This window comes from Harpia harpyja, chromosome Z (genome assembly GCF_026419915.1).
Source record: "Harpia harpyja isolate bHarHar1 chromosome Z, bHarHar1 primary haplotype, whole genome shotgun sequence".
Classification (NCBI taxonomy): domain Eukaryota; kingdom Metazoa; phylum Chordata; class Aves; order Accipitriformes; family Accipitridae; genus Harpia; species Harpia harpyja.
The window spans coordinates 7,893,594-7,919,698 of record NC_068969.1 but is presented as its reverse complement, the minus strand read 5'-3'; the positions used below and the strand labels follow the sequence as shown (position 1 = coordinate 7,919,698).

General features: G+C 45.7%; 2 protein-coding genes across 6 annotated transcripts in view; both read left to right on the top strand.

The window, feature by feature from the left end:
* Positions 1-3,486: 3,486 nt before the first annotated feature.
* Positions 3,487-13,459, top strand: LOC128136312 (heat shock transcription factor, X-linked-like). Its single transcript, XM_052775618.1, has 5 exons — positions 3,487-4,050; positions 4,712-5,215; positions 6,110-6,231; positions 7,423-7,555; positions 13,241-13,459. Exons 1-5 carry the CDS (start codon positions 3,487-3,489, stop codon positions 13,457-13,459), a joined length of 1,542 nt encoding a protein of 513 aa, XP_052631578.1.
* The window catches only part of POC1A (POC1 centriolar protein A), a 59,283-nt gene continuing 46,554 nt past the window's right edge, over positions 13,377-26,105 (top strand). The window contains exons 1-7 of one of the 5 annotated variants that reach the window (XM_052777246.1): positions 13,377-13,501; positions 14,911-14,995; positions 16,699-16,789; positions 18,101-18,272; positions 21,401-21,580; positions 22,705-22,812; positions 24,172-24,287. In XM_052777246.1, the coding sequence (XP_052633206.1) occupies positions 14,951-14,995; positions 16,699-16,789; positions 18,101-18,272; positions 21,401-21,580; positions 22,705-22,812; positions 24,172-24,287 (712 nt within the window). In that variant the 5' untranslated portion in view covers positions 13,377-13,501; positions 14,911-14,950. Of the gene's footprint in view, positions 13,502-14,910; positions 14,996-16,698; positions 16,790-17,772; positions 17,885-18,100; positions 18,273-21,400; positions 21,581-22,704; positions 22,813-24,171; positions 24,288-26,105 lie in introns of those variants that run through there. The other 4 variants (XM_052777245.1, XM_052777247.1, XM_052777248.1 and 1 more) reach the window with 4 other exon arrangements.

Sequence of the window (26,105 nt, the reverse complement as noted above, 5' to 3'; positions counted from 1 at the left end):
CCTAGGTTTGCAATGAGGACCATTCTGCGTAACTAGGAAAACAAAACACTGGATGCTCTTAGCATGAAGTTCTCCTACTCCCTGAAATGGGACACCAGATCTCTTCAGGTGAATACAATATACTGGAAGACGTGTAATAAAAATAACAGGAGTTGGAAACAACTGGCCTCACACCTCAGCTCTAATTATAACAGTGTTCAGCCACTGCCTGCACTTGGCAGAGGTACTGTCTTCTGTGAACGAAGCACCCAGCTTGAACCAGTGCTTGGCCATTTTCCAGTGCCTGGTTGAGTGCAGCACTTCTCTGGGCAGGCAGCACCTTTCTCATGTTGGTTCTCCAGGGAAGTCCCTCACACGGGACAAGTTTCAGCGGATCGCTTCCTCATTCTGCTCTTCTGCTTCTACTTGCACAGGTTAAAAGTTACCACAAGCTTGAGAATTGGGCAGTAGCCATGTGGCTCTGGGACTGGTGTAAGTATGAATGCAGCTGTGGTGGAGGCTGCGGAGCCTGCTCACATCAGCTGAGGGTCTGGTCCTTCTATGCCATTGTGGTTATTCAAGAAACCGAGCAACCCCTGAGGAGCAGTTGAGTGTGATATTCCCCCCTGTTCTCCTCCTGGCTGCTTGCAGCATCCCAAAGCCCAGCAGGCATTTTCCATTTGGCTGTGGTAGCAGGCTGTGTAGATAAATATCTACATATTCAGCAGGCTGAGCAGGAGGGTTTGTGCGTGTCTCCCTTTAGGCTGGCCTGGACTTTGTCATGTTCTGCCTCCCCTTCCCAGATGCTTCCTTCTGTGCTTCAGTAAAGTGGAATATGGCGTCACTTTTGGTTTTGTCTTTGGAAGAGTAAACAAAACAGAAGGCCAAAAGCCAGCTACTTAAAACACATTCCTCTGCTGTGACTGGGAAAAAATCTCTACTTCAGATACAGCCATCCACTGTTTGCATTGCTCATCTTCCTGGCAGGGGTTATGGGCTTTGTCTGCCTCACTTGATTCGAGCCTAACCTTTCTGATCTTTCTATTTTTGAGACGCCTGATATGCTGCTGCTTCTTCTCACAGATCCCAGGTCCAGCTGCTTCCCACATCTCCAAGAGTTGATAAAAAAGATCTCGTACAGTGGGTCAAGGTACAGTGATAGACAAGAATGCTCTTGGTCTTGATAGGGCTTGGATTATCTATCAGGCACATTGTGGACCTGGCATTGAGCTGAAAGGCAGAGGCAGAGGAATGTGTCTGCTGTCCAAGAGGGAGTAAACCTGACCCTGACCAAGACACGCAGGGCTGGGTGACTTGTGGTGGGAAGTAAATTCTGAGAAGGCCTGAGGTGCTGCACAGGACAGTGGCTTCTCCTATACCTCAGGATCACTCAAAACAGCACATCTCAAACTCACTGCAGCTGTAGTGCCTCTCTTTTTTTGACTTGTCCATCTTCCTGTGACAACCAGCTCCTTTCTTCCCCTTTCTGCTTTCACAGGAGAAAACGGAACAAGTTGCTTCCTGAAGGTAGAGATTGAAGAGCCAGTCACTGGGTCCTGGCTCTCCACCCCAAAGGGTTTGCCCTGCGGCCAGCAGCGGCACATTGCGTGCTGCTTCTTGGCTTGTGTGAACATTTGGTGAGCTTCACCCTCAGAGCAAGCCTACATTCCTGAGGATTTTCCAGCAATAAAGTGAAAGCCAAGAGGTGAATATGGACACTTTTCAAGGGTCAGAATGTTAGGAACTGGCTTGTTAGTTGAATCTGTGTTTTGGGTGGCGGATTCACATCCATTTGCAAAAGTCTGAAGCTAGATGGTGAAATACCCTCTGCCCTCCCATTTCCCAGCACTTAATGCAGTATTAAAACTCTATTATAGCATTTTGAAGGACTCACATTTAGATATATACCATTCTATAGAGGAAATACTGTACAGTAATGTTTGTGCTGCTCCCTTGTCCTGCTGCTGGTGAATCTCCCTCTGTTGACAAGCTCTTCATTCATTGGCATGATAGCAGCAAGCCTGCTTTTAGCACTGTTTCCAAACTTAGCCAATGCTTAGAACAGATTGCTAGAGAACTGTAACCTGGGACTGCCAACAAAGTGAGCTTGGGTTGTTCTGGGCTCTCAGCTGTCTGCTGGGTCTCTGTCAACTTAGAAATAGCCTCCCCTGTTATAGAGCTCACAAAATGCTGCAGCCAACCTGCCTCACAGTGGGCTGCGAGGGAGAGAGAGAGAAGCAGGAGCTGAGATACCAGGTACCACAGACAGGTCCTTTGCATTGATCCTGCTGGTATGAAGAGGGTTTATGCCACACAAAGGCTTGCTGCAATGTGTTTTAACAAGGGAAACCCTTTCCCCTTGCTTGGCAGAAGTATTCAGAGCCCCTTTGAAAGGTTAGTTTGCTACCAGGGAGCTTCTCCAGCTGCAGGACAGATCTCGGGGCATATGAGGAGCCCTTGTTCACAGATCTTTAAATGCTGGCCTGAAGGAGCTTTATCATTATTGTGGTAGTGCCTGGAGCATAAGGAGTCAGTATAGCTTATGTTGAACATGTAAAGCTGGCCCAGGAAAAACAGTTGCCAGCTCTTCCAATCCAGAGAGGGTATTTCAGGGCAAATTTCTTCATGCACCCCCTTCCCTTTCTCATCAAATATAAGAAACAAAAGGCAAAACGTCTTCCTCCCAGTTAAACTCCTCCAGGGCTAGAGAAGCTAAAGGATGAAAGGCACAATGCAGCCAGTGCTGGGGAGGGAGTGCACTGAAAGGTCAGACCACATCATGGCACCACATGCCTAGAGCATGAGGGTGCCTGGTAGCTGTGACAAAGGTTATGACAACCCATATCAGGCACAGCTTGACAGTCCTGGTGTGCTGGGCTGGGCTGAGCTGTATGCTGGGCTCCTCTGAAAGTGGCTGTGCAGCTCAGAGGGAAAGATGCTGATCTTTCACCAGCCCACTAGGCTTCTCTTGGATCAAAAATACTATCAGTGCCTGGGGAGACTAGAAATTACTGCTGTGCAGTCATGCAGTGTTTAGAGATGGGAGTATTTTGCTTGGCTTTTAAAGAATGTGCAGCCAGGGCTTGTAAGATGTTTCTCCAGTGAATCACAAAAACTTCAGAAATGAGGGCACTGGGATGCCCAAGGCTGCAGCCATCCCTGCTCCTCCCTGTGGACCCACTCCTGGATGCAACCACACAGCACGGTCCTCTCACTGCCTACAGCCCTTCAACACAGCTTTATTGACTTCTGGGCTCTGGAGTCCTATCACTGGTGGCTCTGGGAGTGAAAAGCAACAAGTGCTCTTCAGCAATTTCTTCTCTGGCTGCTCCCTTCTGCCAGGGCACCACTGTCAAGCATCACCAAGATGTCGCACTGTGATGTCACCGCTATGCAGTACAGGCGTCATAGCAACATGTCAGGATGTCCCACTGGCACTCACAGTCAGCCAGCGCCAGGAGGCATTTGCTTGCTGACTGGCAGGAGAAGGCCTGGCTGTCCAGGGCGATGGCCAGTGAGGGAAACTTTGGTCCCACCGGGACAAAAGAGATGAAAAGGGAGCTGCCTGCTGCAGAAACACCATCCATCTCTGCTCCGGACGAGCTGGGCCAGCTGCCAGACATGACTTCTCCTGGCCCTCCAGGACAGGGGGAAAGAGAACCCTGTAACACTGCCGGACGAGCAATAAAGGAGGAGCGGGATGTCCAACCTGGCAGTGATGGACACGAGGCCAAACGAGTCCCTCCTGTTTCCACCAAGGGAGCGGGCAAAGCCAATCAATTCTCATCCCTCTCCTTTCCAGAGAAGCTTTGGAAAATAGTGGAAAGTGACCAGTTTCGGTCCATTTGGTGGAGTGAGGGTGGAAAATACGTGGCCATCAATGAAGAACTCTTCAAAGAGGAGGTGCTGGGCAGGGAAAGACCTCTGCGGGTTTTTGCCACACAGAAGATGAAGAGCTTTCTTCGACAGCTGAACTTCTATGGATTCACCAAAGTGCGACGGGATTTCCGAAGATCTGCTTACCTGCCTGAATTCCTGGCAGAAGAAGACGCAGCTTCTGCTCACAGCCAGGTACAGCAGTTACTCTGCACATCAACTAACACAATAGTCTTGGGGAAGAGAAGGACCTTCACATCAAATAAGGCCTCGTAATAGAGGTGATGGGGTTGGTAGCGAGCAGTCTGTTTTTAATTTCCTTCTCAGGTTGTTTTCAGGAAGGTTGGAGTTAGTCTTTCTGGCTCGTAGAAGTGCAGATAAAATACAGTTGGGCTATATCCACTGAGTTTGAACCCGTTAAATGGAAGGACAGACTCAGCGTAACCTGATTTCTTTTAATGTCTTTGCTACGTGTCTTGCTGTACCAAACCCGAAACCTTCCTGTGGCACCTGCTGAATGCCAAGAAGATACATCTAAGGACCATAGTATTACCTGCCTGCTCATATTCACACTGCAGTTGCTGAAAACTAGTGGTATTTGGCTTTCGATACTAGTTCTTACGCTTTTGAAAATCCTACACTGCTCTGCTCCCCAGTGGTAAAAACCCAGGGGTGGCGATGACTGAAGAGAACCATCACGTAACGTTTTAGCCTAAGCTTTAGTTTTCAAACAGCCCTCCGAGGCCTTTTCAGTATCCAGGCTTGTCTTCTGAAACTCAAAGTCTTAGTTCTTGAGCTGGGGGTTTTCCAGCCTTGGGAAGGTGGCGACTAACTCTTCTCCTTTGCTTTTTTTTAGATACTCTACTACTACAACCCCGCCTTTAACAGAGAGCACCCCCACCTGCTGGAAAAGTGCAAGAGGGGAGTTGGCCTCAAACGGAGAGCCCCGCATGCACCAGAGGTGGATGAAGGGCACCCCTCCAGAAGCCCAGATGGTCAGCCTGCAAGGGACACGCAGGCGTCTCCACCCATGATGATCGCACCCACCAAGCGACGGGCTGAAGCACCTCCCGGCCTCAGCAGCGCCCATCCATCTCCACTGGCAGCTGCTCCCAGGCTTCCAGAGCCTGCCAGAGCAGCAGGCATCGAGAGGTTCACCCCTCTGGCCCTCTTCTTTCTAACACCACCAGGCAGCCAAACCCCACATGGCCTCCAGCACGCTGCTCCGTGTTTTGTGATGCCCGTGCTGGCAGCAGCCTCAGCTCTGCCGAAGCCAAGGCCACCCCACGGCCAAAGCCCCAGAGTCCGCCACTGCCCCACCTGCACCTGCAGCCCCAGCCCTGCAGATGCAGGCAACGCTGTTGGACCCTAGCACGCCACATACTAGAGAGAACACAGAGAGTCAATAGCCAGTTGATAGTGTCTAATAACTTTGCTAATAAATACAGTTTAATAGACTTGGTAAGAAACAGAGGTTAGAAGAGTTGATAATAAACTGTTGAAGAATAAACCTTTTCCAGTTGTCCTGTCCTGTTTGTACAGCAGAAGCCCAGACTGAGTTTATAGAATCACCAGACTTTCACCCATCAAAGTAGAAGCAACAGGTCCACAAGCACTTTAATCATTTTGCCTAATAATCAAGTTTAGATTTTTAGATTTTTTAGCTTTTATACTTCTGTTATAGCCCTAACTTTAAGAGGGATCATCTCCAGCTGCTGGAAAGGTGCAAGCCAAGAGTGGGATGCAAAATAAGAGCAGCAGCTGCATCGTGCCTGGATGCAGAGCTGGATGAAAAGCATCCCAGAAGCCACCAAGGTCTTCCGCCTGCACGGGGAACTGCTGCTGGGGTAGAGGAGGCGGCGTTCGCACCAGCTCCACCGCAGGACACACAGGTGTCTGCTCACAGAAAGTACATACTTGCCGAGATAAAACAACTAATCGCTAAAGCACGTCCCCGCATTCACAGACCCCGTACACCTCCAGACACAGCTGCACCCCCCCCACTTCCCGACCCTGCTGGAGCCGCAGGCAGGGAGACCTTCTGGGCCGCCCCATCCGCGGCACCACCACCCAGCAGCCAGGCCCCGGCTGGCCTCCAGCGTGCTGCTCCGGCACCGCACCAGGCTGCGCCTCCCGCACCGCAGCTGCCAGCTTTGGCGCCAGGGCTGGGCTTTCCCACCTTCCCCCCCGTGCAGCCCGGCCCAGCGGCTGGGCTGGGCCCCTGGGCTGGCCTCGCTCCCTCCTGCAACCCCAGGCTGGCAATGCCCGTGCCGGCAGCAGCCCTTGCCGTGGCCACGCCAACGTCACGCCACGGCCAAAGCCCAACAGCCCCACGTTGTCCCACCTGCACCTGCGCCACCAACGCTGCGGCTGCAGGTGATGGGGCTGGACCCAGCGTGGCACATGGTAGAGACAGTATAGATAGTCACTACAGAGTGAATAGAGCCTAATAAGTGGAAGTAAATAGGGTCTAACAGATTCATAATAAATAGTCTTAATAGAGTTGGTAAGAAATAGAGTCTAATAGTAATAAATGGAGCCAGAGCTGGCAATAAACTGTTTGAACAATAAACCTTTTCTAGTTGTCCTGTCCTGTTTGGACAGTGGAAAACACTGTTCTTATATAGTTCTGTGGCTTTAATGTTCCCACTTGTCCTTTAGTCTGCCTTAGCAAGACGGACATCCCAGCACAAGCATGTGCCAATGTCATGGTAGTGCAAAGAGGTCCAGCAAAGGCTGAGCTCCTGTTGGCACTGCACAGAAGAGCAGCCAGGCGCCTCTTTCTCTCTCTGAGGATGAGAAGTTGGAAGGGGAAATGATCCGTGCAAGGAAGCAACTGGTTTGGGTGGTGGGCAGTGGGCCATACCACCTCTCCGGTTCTGTCTGCCTCAAACTGGCTTGGAAATACAAAGGACTGCTGTCCCCTCTACACAGTTAAATTCACTGCAGAAGGGTCTGGTTTTAGTAACTCTACAAGCTGTTCAGACAGCTCCTCTAGCACTGTTCAGGCTGATAATACCTTTCTGGTTTATTAGGTGGGTGGTGCTGGACTGTCCAACATTACCCGCTCTGGCCAGGCCTGCCCCAGTGCCAGGGTCTGTGTGGCAATGCCCCTGCCGGGTGTGGATGCTGGGTGCATGCCCCATGACTGGGGAACTCATGTCCCAAAGGTCTCAGCTTCACTCCTGTGAACTCAGCTAGCATTTTCCTAGTACCAGTCTCCGTGCACTTTGGGTTCTGGGTTGATGCAATCATGAGTTCAGCAAAGACTGAACTCCGCTCACCCCTGCAGGCAACAGCAGAGAAAGTTCAGGGACTGAAAGCAGCCACCTGCCCTTGGTCAGCAAGATCAGCAGAGCTGGGGCCACCTCTACTGGGAGATACTTTAAAGGTGGGTTTGATCTACATTCATGTAACAGACTTGAAGATCTTACAGTGGCTTAAGACACTAGAACCAATGTAAGTGGTCAGAGACAACTTTGTAGATGCCTGGAAGGCTGCTGATGGGATTCTGGCTGGATCCAGCTTGCCAGGATTTCTCACTCCTGAATCTTTCTCCTCCTTTAGGCCAGTTCTGGAAACTGTAGGCATGTGCAAGCTCCCTTCCCTCCACCTCTCTTGGATGGCTGAAGAACTGTATAGCTTCACGCAGGGAGTAGCAGTGTATTCCTCTGGTGCTCCAGGATACGCCCTGGTGTCAGTATGTCTCTGTCCCCTTGTCGCCCTTCCCCTCACCACTTCACCTATATGGATGAGCAGTGAAAGTAGTACAAATCATCTGCAAAGATAAGGCAGCAAATAAAATATGGTATTGCAATTAACAGGGTGTTTTCTGGCTCTCCACCTAGCAGATGCTTCAGATCTGAGGCAGACAAATTTTTTCTTAGTGGCCCGAGCAGCTCCAGAGCCCGGGCTCTGATGACCCTTTGCTTTACAACGGCAAAGCAGCCCTGCATGCTGAGTGCTGAGGAGGAGTGACAGGCTCCCCCAGCCCTGTCAGCCTTTTCCAGTGGTTGCTATAATCAGCTCATGTCACCTTCCTCCCTCTTTTCAAGGCTCTGATAACAAGCACCTAGGACAGCCAGCTGACCTTTGGCTGAGCTTCCTCTTTAAACTCCCGTGGCTTTTGCTTCATTGCCTAGTTGTTACGCAGCAGTAAAGATCCATTCTGATAGCAGCAGAGTCTGCTGCCCTCCCCTTTCCCTTCTTACTCACACAGGATCAGAGCTCTCTGAATTTCCTTGAACAAATTTGCATTTAGGTCAGTGAGAGATTTACTTGAGGAAAAGATTTTTTTCTCCCATCTTTTTCTTAACTCTGTAAGAAAGGAAAATAAGCACAAACGCAGGTGGGAGAAAAAAAATTGTGGGCTATAAATAAATGGGTTTGGCACACGTGGGAGGACGAAGTCATTAGTAAGAGAAAATCTCTGATGTGGCAGCAAGCTACATCTTCAGCTGATGCAAAGCAGCATCTCACCATGGAAGAAATGGTACCATGTCATTGGCATCAGCTGAGCTCCTTGGTGGACATGGACCCCTCTGTATTTCCTAAACTGTCTGCAGGTGCCTCCTTCCACAGCAGCAACGAGGGAAGTATGGACAGCAAGTCTCTGGACTACATTGATCTTCACCTGCAATTTTTGGCTCCTTGTAGCTGTCTGCTTAGGCTGCCTAAATCCCTGCTGTGCTCTCTGGATGCAAAGCGGCAATAATAGGGTGGCTGTCCCATTCCAGCTGGTGGGGTTGACATATGCCAATGCATTACAAGGTTGGTTGCTCAAGGCCCCTACCTCCATCTCTAGGGTGTATTGGGATGAGACACAGAACAGCTGCAGGAGACCCATGCTGGGATCATGGTGGTCGTGGAGACAGGATGACCTTGTTCTGAGAGTGCTGCTAACGACTGGGAGACCTGGGTGCGGTTGCTGGTTCCATCTTAGCTTGTGCACATTGCCTTGACCAACTCCACGTCTCTTGGTGCTTCCTCTGTAGACAGCAAATACTTCTTCCCACCACTGGTCTTGTTGAGAACCTCAGCTTTGCCAGGAAAAGTCTCATTGTGGCTTTCTGAAGCCTAGCACACCGTCCACCAGTTGGCATATTCTCAAAACTGCAAAAGTATGCATAGAGACTGGTGTGCTCAGCAGTTTAAATATTAACAGGACACGTGAGAAGTGGGGTTTGCAACACAGAAGTGGTAAACAGTCAGTTTAGTTGCTAAACTTAGACGCACTCACTCTAGCGAGAAGTTCAGGGCTTTCTGAATTGGGCTTGAAGTCAAAGGTTAGCTGTAATTTCATGCAAGAATGACCCACCTGAATTCTGGGTGGGTCTGATGCTGTTCAATAGCTTTGCTGTCCAATGTGGCTGCATGCTACCTTGCAGTGTGCAGGGACCGCAGCCTTGGCAGGGCTCGCAATGCAAGGCTCTGTCGTTACGACAGAAGGTGGCAGATCCTGGGGCTTCTGGTCTCTTCCTGATTCACAGCCATACAAATAGCCCCAGGGAAGTACTTGCTGAGAGTTACTATATGTCTAGGTTTTGCAAGCTGGGAAGTGGTATTTAAGAGGCTAGCTCAACGCTTTTTTCACCCAGAGTTGTGGCAGTCTTAACAAAGAAGCTGGCTAGTTTGGCATGATTCATCTTTAGTGAAATCATGCTGCACTTTATCCAATTTTCCTGCTTATTTCTGCAGCTGTAGAAAACTGAAGGCTGGAAGAGGCCTTAGCCTGCCCTCAGGTGGTCATCTGAAGAAAAGTAGGAGTCACACTCCTGCCCGTGTCTCTTCAGCCGGTGGTGACACCGGGGTGCTGCCTGTGGTGGAGTGACAGCACATGGACTGAGGTCCTTCTCCCCGGCTGGGGCATTGGGAGGGGGCTGGCTCCCAGGGCAACGGTTTCTGAGGGATGGGAAAATCCCATCCTGCCCAAACCCAGGGCAGATAATGCCACAAAGACGTTCAGATGCTGGGACAGAGCCTGGCCAGCGGTGCCCTGGCTGAACTGGGCTATCTCAAGACTCTGTCCTCTCCACCACAGGACCTGATGTATGCCCGTTGCTCCTGAGGGCCCTTTTTTTCCCAAAGACCTTGGCATGAATATTCTTTAATTTTTTTTCTTTTGACATTTGTTCTGGACTGCTGCAGGTGTGAATGTCTCGCCACTGGGCTGCTGTTTCCTCTGGCTGTTGGTGTTATGGCAGTGGTACCCCAGGGCTGAGGACTTGGTAAGTGAAGTAGCCAGCCATGGCCACCATTGATGCTGCTAATGTATGATCTAGAAGGTGTGTTGGGTTTGGGGGGGGGGGGGGGGGTTTGGTGGTGGAATCCTTCAATAAAAGCAAATGTTCCCATTTTCTGCCTTTATAAGTGGGAGTGGAACCACACTATGTTTCTGACTTCATATTTCTCTAAAATGGGTTGTACAGGCTTCTTTAGTGCCTCAGGCATATTTAGCATCTTTTCTGTGTTCTGGTTTATTTCTGTGCAGAAAAAGAAAAGCTAATAGTCAAATGCCAAAGAATTTTGTGAGGAACAGATTAGGCGATGCTGGAAACTGCGTCAGGTTTATAGATCCAAGATCCATAGCTATGTGGGCAGAAAGGCCATATCTGAGGGAGGAATGTATCTCTTCAGACCCAGTTACTCAAATGGCAGGGGGAAATGGAGAGCTTTTCAGACACATAAACACCCTTGAACCAGCAGACTGTTGACCATGGGATGGCAGTGCAGGAGGGAGAAGGATAGATGGCTTCTCTGAGAAGAACAATTCATGGGATTGTGGTTATGGCTCCATGGCAGCCTGGATCACACCAGTATTGGTCTGCTGTGGCCACAAGGGATGTCAGTAGGCTCCAGAGGCAACATGTGGGCAGTGACTGTGCGCTGGCAGCGGCATACATAGCCTTGTGCCAATGACGACCTCAGTGGGGATTTGTGTCCTTCTCCCACTCGCTGGAATCTGGCATGGAGGTGCTGGGAGGCATGAGTGCTGTCCCCAGGGACCGATCACAACTGCTGTGGATGTAGCCAGTGCACGCTGAGACTGTCTTGATGCTTTTGGCTGATTTAGCAGGGAAAAAGCTGCAGCTGGCGGTGGGAGAGGTGTGTTCAGACACTGCCCAAAGCAAAACATCCTGGCAGATAAGGAAGAGGTTTGAAATTGTCAGGTGTTCCACTTGACTGTGCTTTTCCTTAAGAAAGCAAATGTGTTTTAACCCTGCATGAAGCAACTTTTCAGTTAGAGACACTAATCTTAAAAAATAAAAAGGAAAAAAGCTAGAAAAGGCACAAATATGTATTTAGACAAAATACAGGACCGATTACTTTCCAAGAATTGGAGAGCTTGATTGCTTGGGCTGATTAACATTAAGGAAAACTTCTTTTCCTTTTTTGCTGTTGATTAGGAGTGGGAGTAAAATAATTTCTGGTCCAACTCCAGCACAGCTTGAAATGTGTCTTGTAAAGGTCCTTATTGCTTGGTTGTGCTCTGGGAAGCGCCGTGTTAGAGCCCATCCACTGCCCTATGCTGTAGCAGACAGTTTTCAACAGCAATGACAGACCTGTGTAATTTTTAAGTGGTTTGTTAATGCTGGAACAAAAGCTGAAGGATTCCCTGTGTGTTGAATGAAACCGTCAGTTCCTTAATAACAGGAGAACAATCCATTTCATTTTTAACTCAATTTCATGTAGTAGAACAAGCTTCCTCCAAAAAACCTCAGCTTTTAGGTCACAAGGCCTCCAAACAAGTAAATGCTCTGCATTTATGAACAAAGCATGAGTGATTCAGATAAAGTGAACTGGAACATCTCCTGCCCAGAGGATGAAGAGGAAGGAACGCAACATTTGGCAGTCTGACAAGGAGACCGTAAAATACAGGCAGGAGAATTATGTGCTGTTCTGCTCTTCTTGGACTTAGGACAAAGTTAGGAAGCACATCCCCTGCTGATGTGATAAGAAGTGTGCCGGGGAGAAGCATAACGGGATGAAAAAAGCCATCTTGGCAGCGGCATGGCATCATGCTATGTTGAGAAAATTCACAACTGGCCCGTGCTGACCAAGGAGAGAGGCCAGGACGCAAAGTCTAGAATTACAAGGATATGAGATGGGGGGGCTAGAAATTTTAGGAGAAATATATCAGCATGGTTACTTATTTTAGATATAGGTAAGGGTTTAATGATTATGGTAAAGAATGGATTTGGGTAGGAGCTGTTTAATGATTAACTTGTAATAGAGTTTTAATGGCAATAGACATAGTTCAAAGGGATGAGGGACAACGATTAATGTATATGTTGTTGTAACCAACTGAAGCAAGGGATAGTTTCTGATGAGAAGCAGGAGTCGACCCCAAGAACCAGCCAAGATTGGCCACGCGATTTGAACAAAAGCCAAAGGGCGACTGAGCCTGCGCAGGAGCAAGAGGTAAAGAGTTCATCGCGAGGAAGACATACAGCCTTCATCTTTACGACCACCACAAGGAGGCATTGCGCAGACTCAGTTAGGAGGGACTTAGGGAAATGACTTCTTGGAACTAATTTTAATATGAAGCAGGGATAGATCATGCATATGTATAGGCGTATTAGAAAATCTTATGTATATGTAACACTTGACTGTTTAAATTTGAAGTAAGTTGCCGTGTCAGGCGCGCACGACTTTGGTGGCATTACCCCCCGTGCTGCCCAGCGCTGAATAAACATACCTACTTTACAATCTCACTGATTGTAGAGTCTGTTTCCGCACGTCAGATAAATAGCTACTCATGTGCATGAGGTGTCCCAGCCAAATTGGGGCACCCCAAATGTGGTTTTACACTGGGATCTTACACCCTTCAAGCATTCAGGTACCACACAATTTGACTAATCAATCACAGGAAAACTTTGCAAAGCAACTCTGTTTCTGCAGTATTCTTGCTGCTTGTCTATTGATCCAGACGTCCCTGGAGTTGGGTCTTACTGGAGTTACTTGTGTATGATGCTGGGAGGGTTTCAAAGCTGTGTCAGAGGGGCTTAGATGCTGGTGTTACCTCGGTTGTCCAGGGGTACCCTTTATCCCTCACAGACAGCTCTAAGCTTCCACAGAGTACAAGCCTTACGCCCAAGGCCAGGCCGTCCTTTAGTCCATTTACTTAAGTATGAACAATACCAAAGTCTCCAGTAAAATTTCACTACCTCCTTACCCTGCAGTGTATAATGTGAACTAATACGTATTAACAAAACTAACAGGCTTTCATACTCTAAAGACTAACTGCTGTAACAGTGAGGGAAAGAAATTTTCCTAATACCGGTGAGCACCCTCAGACAGGGCCAGCTGCACTCAGAGGAACTGACTTCCACAGCAAGACCCACGAGACTCCTTCCCTACACTTCCAACCGGGCTTGCTTTATAGCCTGACCGGCGGGAGGAAGAAGAAGAGGAGGAGGAGGAGGACGGGCCCCAGCCAGCAGTAGGTTCCCGCTCCAGCTCCCGGGCTTGTAATGGCGGCCCGCCTCAGTGGGCAGGCCCCGCCCACGGCCGGAAGTGGCCCCGCCCGCCCCTTCCGGCCCGGCGCCGCGGCCCCTTTAAGGGCGGAACCGTTGCTACGGGGCGCGGGAGGTGCCGAAACTGAGCTGTGGCGCGCGAGAGAGGGGTTATGGCCGCCGGCTGCCTGGTGAGGGAGGGGGGCCGGGGTCTGCTGCGGCCTGGGGGTTTAGTGCCACTGAGAAGGGGGAAGGCTTGGGGGCCCGCTGGGGCCGGGTTGGGGGCAGCCTGGGCCTCTGGGAGGGTGTTGGGAAGGGGGAGGCTGTGGCCCCTGGGGCCGGGAGGAGTGTTGGGGGGAGCCCTGGCGCTGGGGGTGGTGGTGCATGGGGCCCTTGGGCTCGGGGTTTGATGGGGGGCGGCCCTTGGGCTGTTGTGGGGGGGTGGCCCTGGTGTCTTTGGGTGGGGGGGAAGGCAGGCCTGGTGCTGGGCCGGGGGGGAGTGTCTGGTGTTGCTGGGGCTGGGCTGTGCAGGGGAAGGCCTGGGGGGCTCTGGGGCCGGGGTGGTGGTGGGAGGCAGTTCTGGGTTAAGGGGAGGCTTAGTGCTGCTGGGGTTGGGCTGTGCAGCAGGGGCTTGCTTGGGCTGGAAGGCACTGGGAACAGGTAGGCTTGGGGGAGCTTAATGCTGCTGGGGCTCGGGTCAGGGGGCAGCCCTGGTTCTTGGGGTGGTGTTGCAGCTGGGATGGGTCTGTGTTTGTGTGTGTGGGGGCACCTCTAGGCTGGTGGGGGGGGGGAGTTCTGGATTTGGGGAGGGCTGGTGTTGGGGGAGGTCAGCCCCTGTTCTTCTGGGATTGGGTGCTTGTTTGAGCAGGCTGGGGCTGTGGTCAAGTCCTGGAGGGGAGCAGGCTGTGGTGGGGATTGACAGGGAGGCAGAGGCTGTGTGTATGAGAGCAGGAACTGAAGGCTGATCAGCCTGTTCTGAAGTCTGGACAATTTTCAAGTGTTACAACCTCTTGTAATGGTTCTCTTGGTGTTTTTGGTTTTTCCCCTTGACCTCGGGCTTGCTTTGGCCTTTGCAGCAAGGTGCCATGTAGGGACATGCTGTGTTCCCAGACATAGGGGAAGGGTAGTGGGTCAGTCCATTTTGCTGTGGTTCTGATTCTACCTGTCTGTTTTGACAGGTGTGTTAAATCTTGCAAATTTGTCCCTTCTGTGTGAACAGTGGCCTCTTGGCTATACCTGTGCTGAGATGAGCAGCTATCAGAGCAAAGTTGAGCTTGACTGCCTGCTCAGGTGGTAATTGACAAGGCTGGTCTTTGGGGTCAGCTTTGGGGTCTCTGTACCAGCAGCATGTTGTAAAAATGTATGAATGATTTGTGCAAGTAACCTAAGATCCAGGGAGGTTATCAGCTTGGATAATTTGCCCCTTTTAAAGTTTGTCAATACATGTGAAATTCACATTTTGTGTTGCATGGTGTTCTTATCTCTACCTGGCTTTTGTGGGCTGAATATCTGGCTTGGTTTGCTTGTCATAGAAATAAAATGGTTTTATTGTGCGAAGATAGTTCTTAATCTATAGTGTCTGAACATTATTGTCTTCTAGGAAGATCCGTCCCTGGAGAGACATTTCAAAGGTCACAGAGATGCCATCACTAGTGTGGACTTCAGTCTCAATAAGAAACAATTGGGTAAATTGTCTCTCTATGTTTTGATGGGCAGATGATAAAGAAAGAACTTCTCTGCTTTAGTTAAATGGAGGGAGCAGTGGAGGTACTGAGCTCTACAAGAGCAAAGAACTTGTTTTCACGATGAAGAGATTTTGGAGAATTTCAGGATGAATGTTTCTATGTGCTTTGAAAAAAATCCAGTTCTTGAACCATAGGGGTGGCAGATTGTGTGCATCCTGCTAGAGCTTTAGGGACATCTACCAATGCTTATTTCACATAGCTGGTTTTAGCATGCAGTTAGCTTAAGGTAAAACCTTACTGCTTTTTCTCCCTCTTCCGTTTCTCCCCTTTAGACAGCTGCTTGTGGTTATGCCAAGGCTTGTGTCCTAATTGCTATTCAGTAATCCACTGCATGTGCATTGAGTAGGAGCCAGGAGGGTTTTTGGCTCTTAGTGAAGTTGCTGTTTGGTCTTTGTGGCATGGTGGACATTGCTTTGGCTTGCAGAGAAGATAAGGCAGAAATGATAGTTTGAGGCAATATACCTGGTAGGCAGTGGGTGCAGTAGGCATCAGTAAACAGAAATGGAGCAGTCTAACGGGTAATAATCCTGTTCTGATCTTGCAACCTACACAATGCCCTGGAAGCTGCAAGGAAACGAAAATGAATCAAACTTGTCTTGGACCTCCTTTCTCCCTGCTGCTGTGTTTATTGTTGTCTGCTATCTTTTCCTTTCCACTTTCTGCATCTTTGATGGCAGAGCAAGAGTTCACTCTGCTCTGTGTCTGTGATTCTGTTTGTATAGTCCTAAAACTTTATTCAGTCAATGCAGATCTCTGTTTAGCAAGGGTGCTTTGAATGTAATTTAGCATTGCTTTTGAATGGCCTTTCAGAAGTAGTACAGGGGTCCTTTACCGCCTCCATCTAGACTGTGAAATAGCTGCTCTTGATATTTTTAGTAAATAAGATCAGGTAAGAAAGGGAAAAAATTCTAAGAATTTTTCTTCTTTAGATACTGTCAGGTCAGTTGTGTGTACTTGACTCTTATGAGATCTTAAAGTTCTTTTTCCCGATTCCACCCCCCTCCCCCCCAAAATAAAACAACCAAACCTAGAGGACTCGGTCTTTTTATGTCATTAGATTGCTTGCTCAATCCAATAAGGATAATAGGTATTGCCAACAAGTCACATATAAGCAGTATCATACTGAAGTGCTTTATTGAGATGTCAGAGTATTATTTTCCTTAAATTTTTTAACATCAGTCTTGGGGAAGCTGTGATATTGCAACTTAATAACCTTGCCAGACAATGACTTAGTGTAGTTATGACTAATGTTCAAACCTCTTGATGCTAGGCTGTGTGCTCAATCTACTTTTGCGGAGTTGTCTCCTCTTAAATTTTAATATCAGTAAGGAAAGGTGTTGCCTGTATGAAATACAAAACCAAACGAAACCAACAGTTAAACTGACAAATATGTAAGGTTTTTTGTTTCCCCTTAGGGGACATGAATAATAAATGATCCTGTTTCCTGTTGATTTGGGATTAATATATGCCCATTTCAGGAAGAGAGATGACCATTATTTTTTATGTCAAAATGACTGAAATAGAAGGACATTTCCAGCAAAATCTGTTTGGTGTTTTGCCATAACACTAGTGAACTGAATTCTTCTTGTAATTATGATACTGCCATGTCAGAACCTACCATTAAACTGCTCTTTTTTTTCTAGGAACATCTTAAGATCTCCCTGGAGATATACCCCACTTGGCACTCAAGCAGAGAGATACAGATGCAGCTTGGGTTTGTTGGCAGGCTAAGATGTGTATATTCTGTATTTGCCTGTGGAAAATCTACGAAGTTTTCTGTTAGGCATTAAAATTGATTAGAAGGGGTATTTTTGCTGTTATTGTTTGAGACTTTAAGTTGCCATGGGCATATGTTTGCTGTTTTACAAATCACTAGGGTCCCAGCGCTACAGACTTCACACAGTGTGGCAGGCTTTAGGGGATGAGCAGCTGTTTAGTTTTCACTGCACTGAGTCAGTGATGGGACCTGGGCAGGAGAGTTTTAGACTGAAGTGGAATTTACTCTTGTGTTTGGGAAACCTGTTGCCTGGTGTTCTTGGCAGGGACCGATATGGCTCCTGTCAGACAGAGAGGGGGATGTAGCTTGTGTGAAGTTCAGTGTCATGGAGATGAGTTGTCAGTTGTGCTTTCAATGGGTGTAGCATGTGCACCTGAATTCTGCCTTCTGCTTAAGTGGCCCTTTGCTTTTGCTGCTGAGGGAGATCTTGAAAAAGCAGCATCTGTCCTGGGGGTCTCCCTCCAGCCCTTCTTGTCCTTGGAGCATGCCTTTGCCCTCTTCCACCCCTTTCTTAGAAGCCCAAGAGTAAAGGCAAGTTGTGGTGGTTGTTGGTTGTTTTTTATTCCCACAGGTGACTATAGAAGTAGTCATGAGTGGAAGAGTGGGTGTGAGTAGATGGAGGGACCCCATCTCCATCCATATTTCCTTAAAGCCTCTCATGACTACCATCAAGGCCTGCAGACCCTTCCTACTAATAGCAAACTGAACACTGCTCTAATAGTGTTGCAAGCTTGTATTTTTCGTATGTTAAGAACTGCTGAGCTGACTCTGATCGATGTTTTTGCAACAAGGGAGAGGTGTTAGAGGGAGATGTAGCTGGGTTGCCTTTAAGTCACCAACTCACAGGGCTTCTCTGCTTAATCTGTAGTGTGTTACTTGATATTTAACCTGCTGCAGCTGACAGCTGCCTCTGCTTCCCAATAAAAAAGTGACAAGAGAACCTTCATTCACAGACCTTCTATGTGTTGCCTTGGTGTGTATTTATTTGGAAGAGGTTTTGCAACTTGTGTGGCTTTTGTCTCTGCAGCTGTTGTGTGACTTTACTCTTGGAAGTAAGTTGTCGGTCCAAGCCAATGCATGACTGACTTCTTTGAATTACTAATGAAATACACAGTATGCAATACATTGGTGAAGCTTCAAGGACAATGTACTTGAGATTTCTGAAAGCTGTGATGATGAACTGAGTGTGAAATGTAGTTTCAGTGTAATTGGAGGAGAACTAATGCAAGTTTGGTTTTGTGTGGTTTTGGTTTTCCTTTTTATTTCAGCAAGTGGCTCAATGGATTCATGCCTGATGATCTGGAGTATGAGACCTCAGATGAGAGCCTATCGCTTTGTGGGCCACAAAGATGCAGTGATGTGTGTTCAGTTTTCACCTTCTGGTCACCTGGTGGCTTCAGGCTCTAGAGACAAAACAGTCCGTTTATGGGTTCCCAGTGTGTAAGTATCTATTCCCTTCTGTCTCTTTTTGTGTTTTAACTATGGTTTGGGATTTCTCCTTGCTTCTTGATAGCAGTTCTCCAGCTATGGGACTGAGATCTGTTTGAGGGAAAGAAGAACATTTAGTGTGAGAGCTTTAACAGAGGAGAAGTAATTTGGTCTTGAAATTGCATTGGAAAAAACTAAAATCCTTTGCAAAGCTTAAGGTCAATATTACCTTCCTATGCTAATACAAGAAGTCACTAAAGTAACTCATCAGTGGTGAGCTGTTGGATTTTTCTTCCCCTTTCTCCCTCAGTCTTTCTTCCTAGCAAATCGATCCTTTGCTTCTGTGCCAGTGTTAAGCAAGATGCTGAAACACAAGCTGAGGTTTAGTGAGGGAGATACCTGTTCTGTGAGCAGGGTGGAGGTTACTAGCTTGCATGCTTGCTGTAGTCCACAAAACAGGTGCCTTTAACCTTTATTTTTTCATCTAAAACTAGTAACTCTGAGTTCCACTGATAGTAAATGATGGTATATTACTAAGGTAAAAGACTACTTTGGATTATGTGTTGACTTTTTTTGTGAGCTTTCATATGATTAACAAAAACTTACTTTCAGTACCTTAGCCTATTAGGAAGTTTCCATTTTTGAGTAGAGGGTTTAGTTGCTTTAACTCATTAACACTTGTCAAGTGCTTGGCAATCGCTGGCTGAGAGACCTCAGCTTCTGTTGTCTTACTCTGTGATGCATTGTTTTAAGTGATATGTCTTCAGCAAGGAACACTTAATTGAAATACAACACAAACAGGAGAGCACTGAAGAACTTCTGCTTGAAGACTTAATCTTGCTGCAAGTAAAGGGAGACCCTTTGCAGCCAAGATGCAGAAAAGCAACTGCTAGTGTTTCCTCTGGTCTCTTGATTCCCATGCTAAACAGTAGGATTGGTTTTTTTGAATGGACAGGCATATAAAAAGGTATTGGAGTTTCCTTTGCTTGTGAGCTTGTAAATTGCTGCTATCAAAGACTAAAGAATTGTGTCCAGAAACAAACCTGATGATTGTGGTGGCAAATAAAAGGGATTTAAAAAAACCAAACCAAACAAAACCACACAAGCCATACCCCAACTTTAAAATAAATGTGTTTCTTCAGGAACCTGGAAAAGCATTTCTAGTTGTTTATTTTTGATGAGTTCTTATGGTTATGATTACCCATTAAAGCCTTATTTGATGATCTATTAAACCATAAGTAATCTCTGCCATGGAACTGATAGGTTCTGAAAGTGACTTTTTAAAATATGTGATAAAAGTGCTTTTAAATATCTTAATTTTAGTTCTATTTCACTACAAATTTGCAGACTGTAATTTCAATTATAATTATTCAAGTTCAAGTAAACTTTCCTGGAAGGAATGATCACAATGACATGTTAGCATATATATTATTAAAAGACACAAGGTGGATTATGTTTAAAACTTAACCTTGCTGCTCATAAATCTATAAAGAAACGAAACTGACAGTGTCATTTTGCTATCTCCAGAGCTGTGGTGCTAACACAGAATGCTGAAAATAAATTACAGCGCAAACTTGTTAGATTTCTCAGAAGCTAATGTATACATTTTAAGAAAGTACTCGGATGTGAGGAGAAAACTGAACTTGTGTTGGATGATTCTATCTTGGTTGCTTAGGCATGTGAGCTCTGTGGTCTAAACTGCACTTACAGCTGTCATGTCAGAAAAGGGCCAGTGTGGAATGGGAGCTGTTATTGTTACGCTGGTTGTGAATACCTTGGTGCATGGCACCTTTAATCTGTGTTTGTTTAGTATTCTTAATCAATTTATCTTCACCAAATATAACAAAAAAACCTGTTGATGTTGAATCATGTTTGAGACCTTCAGCTTGCCAGTTTTGTGCTGTCATTAAAAGGGGAAGCAGAAGCTGCCCCAGAGTCTGTGGGCCATGACTTTATTTCCAAAGAGTCTGAAAACTTGCAGTCCCTTTCAAGGGTGATATGTTACTGAAGGAGTTAATGCTACCCTGGTGTGTGGATTTCTGTCTTTGGAATTTGTTTTTTTTATAAGCCATGCTGACAGAATTTTGTAATTTCATGTTTCTGCATGAGTTTTTATCAGACTTGGTGATGTTCTGTGGTTTTGGAAGAAAGAAAACTTTCCCAAGAAGTAACCTTTACTGTTCCTTGCCTTCTGGCAGATAAAGTATTAAATAAAACTAGGCAGCTCTGACCTTTTCTGAGGAGGGAGGGAATATTGCTTGGAAGGTATGTTGTATTTTGATTTTTTGGCATTTACAGTTTTAGTTGTCCTCAGCCTTAGTATAAAGCCTGTTAAATCCTAGCGGAGAAGGTAGCAAACCACTGTGTCTTTCTGTTTCTTCTGCCTGTGAATATGGAGATCCTGGTAGTATAGGACATGCTGGAGATGTATTTTAGACCAAGAGTCCCATATACCTGTTGGATCTCTAAATATGCCTTGCATTTATTTGCCAGAAGAATCCCTCTTGCATTTATTTGGAAGTGATGGGTAAAGAAGAGTAACCAATACATTGTGTTTTGTCTTGCCTGGCTGAGTTAATGGTAGCTTGCTCTAAGTTGTACAACATCAGGCATGCTGAATTCAGTTGTGTTATTTCTTGTGTGATGCTACATCAGAAGAGTTCATCTGGAGTATGGGCCATTACAGGAACAGTTGTGAGGTAGTTACCTACTTGGCTCTGTCTAGATGAACTGTGAAAATACTTACTTCCCTCCTCACCTGCCTTCCAGCAAAGGACCTGGTAACAGAACAGAATCTCAGCATCTTCTTTTATATTGATGTTTCCATAAATGTTGTTTAAATGGTTGCACAAATTAACAATAGTATTTTTGCCCCTTTTATAGGAAACATGGGTTGTTTCCTGTTGGATTGGGCTCCAGTATTGAACTGGAACAACTGGTTTTAGCTATGTATTCTGTATAGCTCATGAAGCATGAGTTTGGGGTTGAGCAACATTTTCTTCCTAATGTAAGCCCATGCAGTTCCCATAGAAGTGGTGGTTAATAGCACTGCTCAGCATACAGAAGCTTTGTGTTTTCAGGTACATAATGTCTTTGCTGCCCTGCTGTGCAGTTTTAAAGTGCTGTTTCCTTCTGTATAGCAAAGGAGAATCCACTGTGTTCAAGGCTCATACGGCAACTGTAAGAAGTGTTCATTTCTCCAGTGATGGCCAGTCCTTAGTTACAGCTTCTGATGACAAAACAGTCAAAGTGTGGACGGTTCACAGGCAGAAGTTTCTATTCTCACTTAGTCAACACATAAACTGGGTTCGCTGTGCCAGGTAAGTACCACTTTCTGACAAATAGAGATGGGGATTTATCCCTCAAAGCAGAGACTGAATATCATGGTCTTGTGTAACAGATTTCTATTCAGGATAATTCAAGCGTGTCTAGTGACTGAAATATATTGCTAACCTACAGAGAGATCTCTTTGCATAATAGTTGAGTACCCATTTGGTGTTTCTTCAGTGATCTTTGTCAAGCAGAGACTTTTCTGCTTAGTGATTTGTTCTGTGTTTTGCTTTTACCTGGTATGGAGACTTCTGCATCTTGAAGTTGCTAACAGAAGCAAAATGAGAGATCTATATTGTTATTTCAGCTTAGTTACTTTTAGACTTGTCATGCCTCTAGTTAAAAATTATCACCTGTGCTCCTTCCAAAATGCTGAAAGTGCTGCCATCATAAAAACATTATTTCCTGATAACTGTCTCAGACTTGGTTTTCAGTTGTCAGTCTCAGTTGTTCTGAGGAGTTTTTATGTATATACGCATCTAGGATAAAGCCACGGTTTCTCTGTAGGTGAAAAGTTCCTTATAGTTCTCAAATGTGGTGGTGGTGGTGGCGGCAGTGGCTGGTAGTGCTATAGATGCCCACAGTAGAGCAGAAAATGTTTTTCTACTTAGGGACTCAAGTCCTGATCTTGTAAAATGTATGCCTCTGAAGAGACATATTGATTTGTCTTGTATATGAAGTTTTGAGATAGGTGCCTGATACATTCTTCTAAGACACTTGAATGATGAAGCTTCTCCTGCTGCAGCTGTTATCTTGGGAGTAACTGTATTGCTCTGAATGCTTGTGGCAAAGGTAGGCATTGTTTTGAATCAGGGTACAGAAACAACTTGAGATACACTTAAATTGACACAAGTAGGACAGGACATCTTAAGTCAGTCTCGGGACTTTCCTGAGGGTTATTGTATGTGCTTGTGGAATTAGGGATAATTTGAGGACTTATGGCTTGCTTTGTTCTTCACTCAACTTAGTGATTGGATTTTTAGTCTCACTGATGCCAGTGTGACTTCTTGAAGAGCGAGGTGTGTTTACCAACATACCTTGACAGCTCACCAAACCCATTTGAACCCATACACCTTTTGGGGGCATTTCTTAATTGCTATAACTCTTGTCTTAGATTCTCTCCTGATGGACGATTGATAGTGTCAGCCAGCGATGATAAAACTGTCAAACTGTGGGATAAAACCAGCAGAGAATGTATACACTCCTTCTGTGAGCATGGGGGGTAAGTACCTGGCAGTGCACAAGGACTGGCTTTCTTGTGATTTCTGAAATGGGGATGCCTGGTGAATGTAGACCTGGTTTTGTGACTGCAGTCAGAGGTCCTTGTCCTGGCAGTCACTTCTACCTCTTAAAAAAGCATTAGAACCTATTACAAAAGCAGCCAGCAGAGGACGAGATGCAAAAAGAGCTTCCAGAATTGCTTTGACCTTTTTATGACTTCTTTAGATTGGAACCTTGAGGGTTATATTTCAATAACTGTCCAACATGTCAAGCCTTAGTTTCTTTATGCTTGTTTATTTTGGAGATTCTTTATTTCTTCTTCTAGCTAGTTTAAGCTTTTTTATTTTGCTCTGAGTTGAAGTAAATTAAAAGAGCAAAAGTATACTGGCAGATTGGTACTTGGATGCTTTGTTTCATGCTCAAATTTTTGAATAACAAGGTTATTCCAAAAAACACTTTGTATTCAGAAAAACAGCTGTTGAATTGGGATTTTTTCATGGAGAATATTGAGCCACAGCAACAGTTAATTTGTCCAGAAACACAAAACAAGTCCTTAGAGAACTGAGACTGGAATCTTCCTGATTTTTTGTTGCATTGAATCTTTAAGACAAAGTTGTGTTCTTTCCAGGTAATATGCAATGATATTAAGCCAAATTGAGACAGCATTCTTTTTTCCAGTGCTCTTAAGAATATAGCTTGTCCAGACAACCTATTGAAATATCTCAACTTCTTCAGCATTTGTTACAAGAATACTCAAAGGATAATTAATTTTATCCAATTTCTTGCATGGATTGGGTGAGGAGTTACAAGATGCTCTTCACTGAAAGTTGTGAAGGTTTTACCGTACTTATGTGTTCCAAATAAAAATTGATTGCTACAGGTCCAAAAAGGAATTTGGTCTCAGCCTCGCTACCTTCCAAGCAGCAACATATGATTTCAGGCACAAATTCAGCAAGTTCCATCTTAAAATTAGTTAAGTGTAGTAGAAGAAAAACATCTGTTCAGTCTTGTACACACCACTCTAAAATCCCATTAATTTAATAGAAGACATATTATGCAAACATTAAATGAATGCTTGAAAATGTTGTGACAGTTGGATCTGTCAGATTTCAGGAGGCTCATAGTGCTTGCATTACTACACCTGTAATGCAGAACATTTAAGATGGTATGCTTAGCTATAATCCTGCAGTCTACTTGGTGTTATAAGCAAGGTCTTAACCTGAAAATTTGCTGAATTTCTCTTACCTCTGCCTTTCTGTAATGTTCAATGCATCATGATGTAGCTTCCCCTCTTGAAAAGACCTTTTTGATCTTTAGCAAGAGTTGAATGTAAACAATCGGATTTAACTGCAATTTACAGGTTTGTGAATCATGTGGATTTTCATCCCAGTGGTACATGCATTGCTGCGGCTGGTACAGATAACACAGTGAAGGTGTGGGACGTTAGGATGAATAGACTTCTTCAACATTATCAAGGCAAGTTATGAACTTAGAAAAGTCGGACCTTTCCACGTATTGATATGAATTGCTCTGAAGTCCAAGGACTGTTTGTCCATCACCTGCTGCTTTTCCAGAAGGGCACTGGGTTAGGCCTGCCAGTGGAAGCCTTTTTTCACCAAACATCATGCTTTGCTTTGTGTTAGCTCCAAGACTGATTCTTGCATATTGGTGAGAAACATCTCTGTTCTGATTTGTCCTTCTCTGCCCATCATCAAAAAGCTAAAAAGCCCTGATGCTGAAACTGTCCCATGTTGCAGGTGTGCATAGGTGTTATCTGCAATGCCACTTGGCTTGTATTCACTGTTCTTGAGATTATGTGCAGTGAAAAGGATGTGGCCTTTGCCTCTGAATAAGCCTGTAGAAGGAGTTAGATGCATTCCAGCAAAGCAAAAGGTTAAGTTCTTCATGAGAAAGTTAGGAAAAGTTAACAAAAGAGGAGAATCAAAATCAACCAATTGCAGTTCTGTACCATGATCCATGTTTATGGTTCCTTCTCCAGCATCTGTTTGGTTTCAGCTTCCAGAATTAGCTTTGACCTTGTTGTGACTTGTCCAGGTTGGCTTGTCCTTGGAGTAGCTAGCTTTTATATTTAGGAGTCTAAATCTTATCCCCCCCCCCCCCCCCCCTCCAAATGGCATCTCCTCCCATTACCTGTTCTTGTCAAACTGCGTAGTGCTGCTGTTTCGTAGAACTAGATAGGAAGAGGGTGCTTTCCCATTCCTGCAAGCTGCTTTGAGTTTGATTGTCCTGTTTTGTGCATATTAGTTTCTTGAGCCTAAATGTGGCTTTTCTTTCCCTTACTGTTAACAATTTTTAGGGCTGCTGTAGTATTTTGTAAATCCATGTGTTCTCAAGCACTGTTTCCAGTACAGATAGCTTATTAAAGTTCGTTTTGTTAGTTTTTTGTGAAGACTGCTTCTGGCATGCTAGTAAAGCAGATCGGCAATACAGGGCTGGAGCTTGGTGTATTGTTCTTTCTGCCATGCGCATCAGATACTGTCAGTTCCTGTTGTGACAGCCTCACAGCTGAATGCCAGGCAGAAAAGACAGAGTAGTAAATAGCTTGCAGTTGATTCTTGCTAACTTTGCAAGTTAAGAGTAAAAAAATTGAGTTCTAAATTAAAGCTGTTGGTCCTTCTGGCTTTATGTAACTTCGGTTGTTTTTTTTAAAGTGCTTTTGACTGTGTATCCCTTTACTCAAAAGGCGATGAAAGAATTTGCAGGCTCTCAATACAAGTTTTCTAGTTTCCCTTGATATAGAAAGGCAGAGAAAATGAGCGATGTTTAAGGAGCAAAGTTCTTCGGCTTGTCTTCCTTCACAGCAACCTGTGAAAGACTAGACCTCTTCTGGTAGGTAAGAGCAATGGAAGTTACTCATCTCGAAGCAAATGCAGATTGTCTGCAGAGAAGCTATTAAGATTATGAAAGTTCTTTGGCTTCCATAAAGTAAATAAAAGCTCCCCCAAAAGAAGTTGCTATGGAGTAGAAACAGTCTGCAAACTTTAGAATGCTTTCATAATTCTGTATATAGAGGGCTGTTCTTTTGCTCTTTGCATATAGATGGAAACACTATTACGATCATCTGATCTGACTATTAAGCACTGATGGTGACACCACTATCATTGGAACAGGGCTTTTTCTTGGGTAGAAAAAACCATTGTATTCCTTATTTCTGGCATCAGCTTCCTGCTGCACTGCAATTTATTCCTGGCTTGTGGGGTTGTCCTCTCAAGTGTAGTCAAGTCAAGTACTCTTTGAACTCTTTTTCAACTGTAAACCTGCCAGAGCTCCTTG

Excerpts from the sequence above, each read along its gene's own strand:
- LOC128136312 (XM_052775618.1), top strand. The coding sequence starts at position 3,487 with ATGGCCAGTGAGGGAAACTTTGGTCCCACCGGGACAAAAGAGATGAAA. Across the intron at positions 5,216-6,109 it reads CTGCAGATGCAGGCAACGCT|GCTGGCAATGCCCGTGCCGG; the intron begins GTTGGACCCTAG and ends CTGCAACCCCAG. Across the intron at positions 6,232-7,422 it reads CACCAACGCTGCGGCTGCAG|GCCAGTTCTGGAAACTGTAG; the intron begins GTGATGGGGCTG and ends CTCCTCCTTTAG.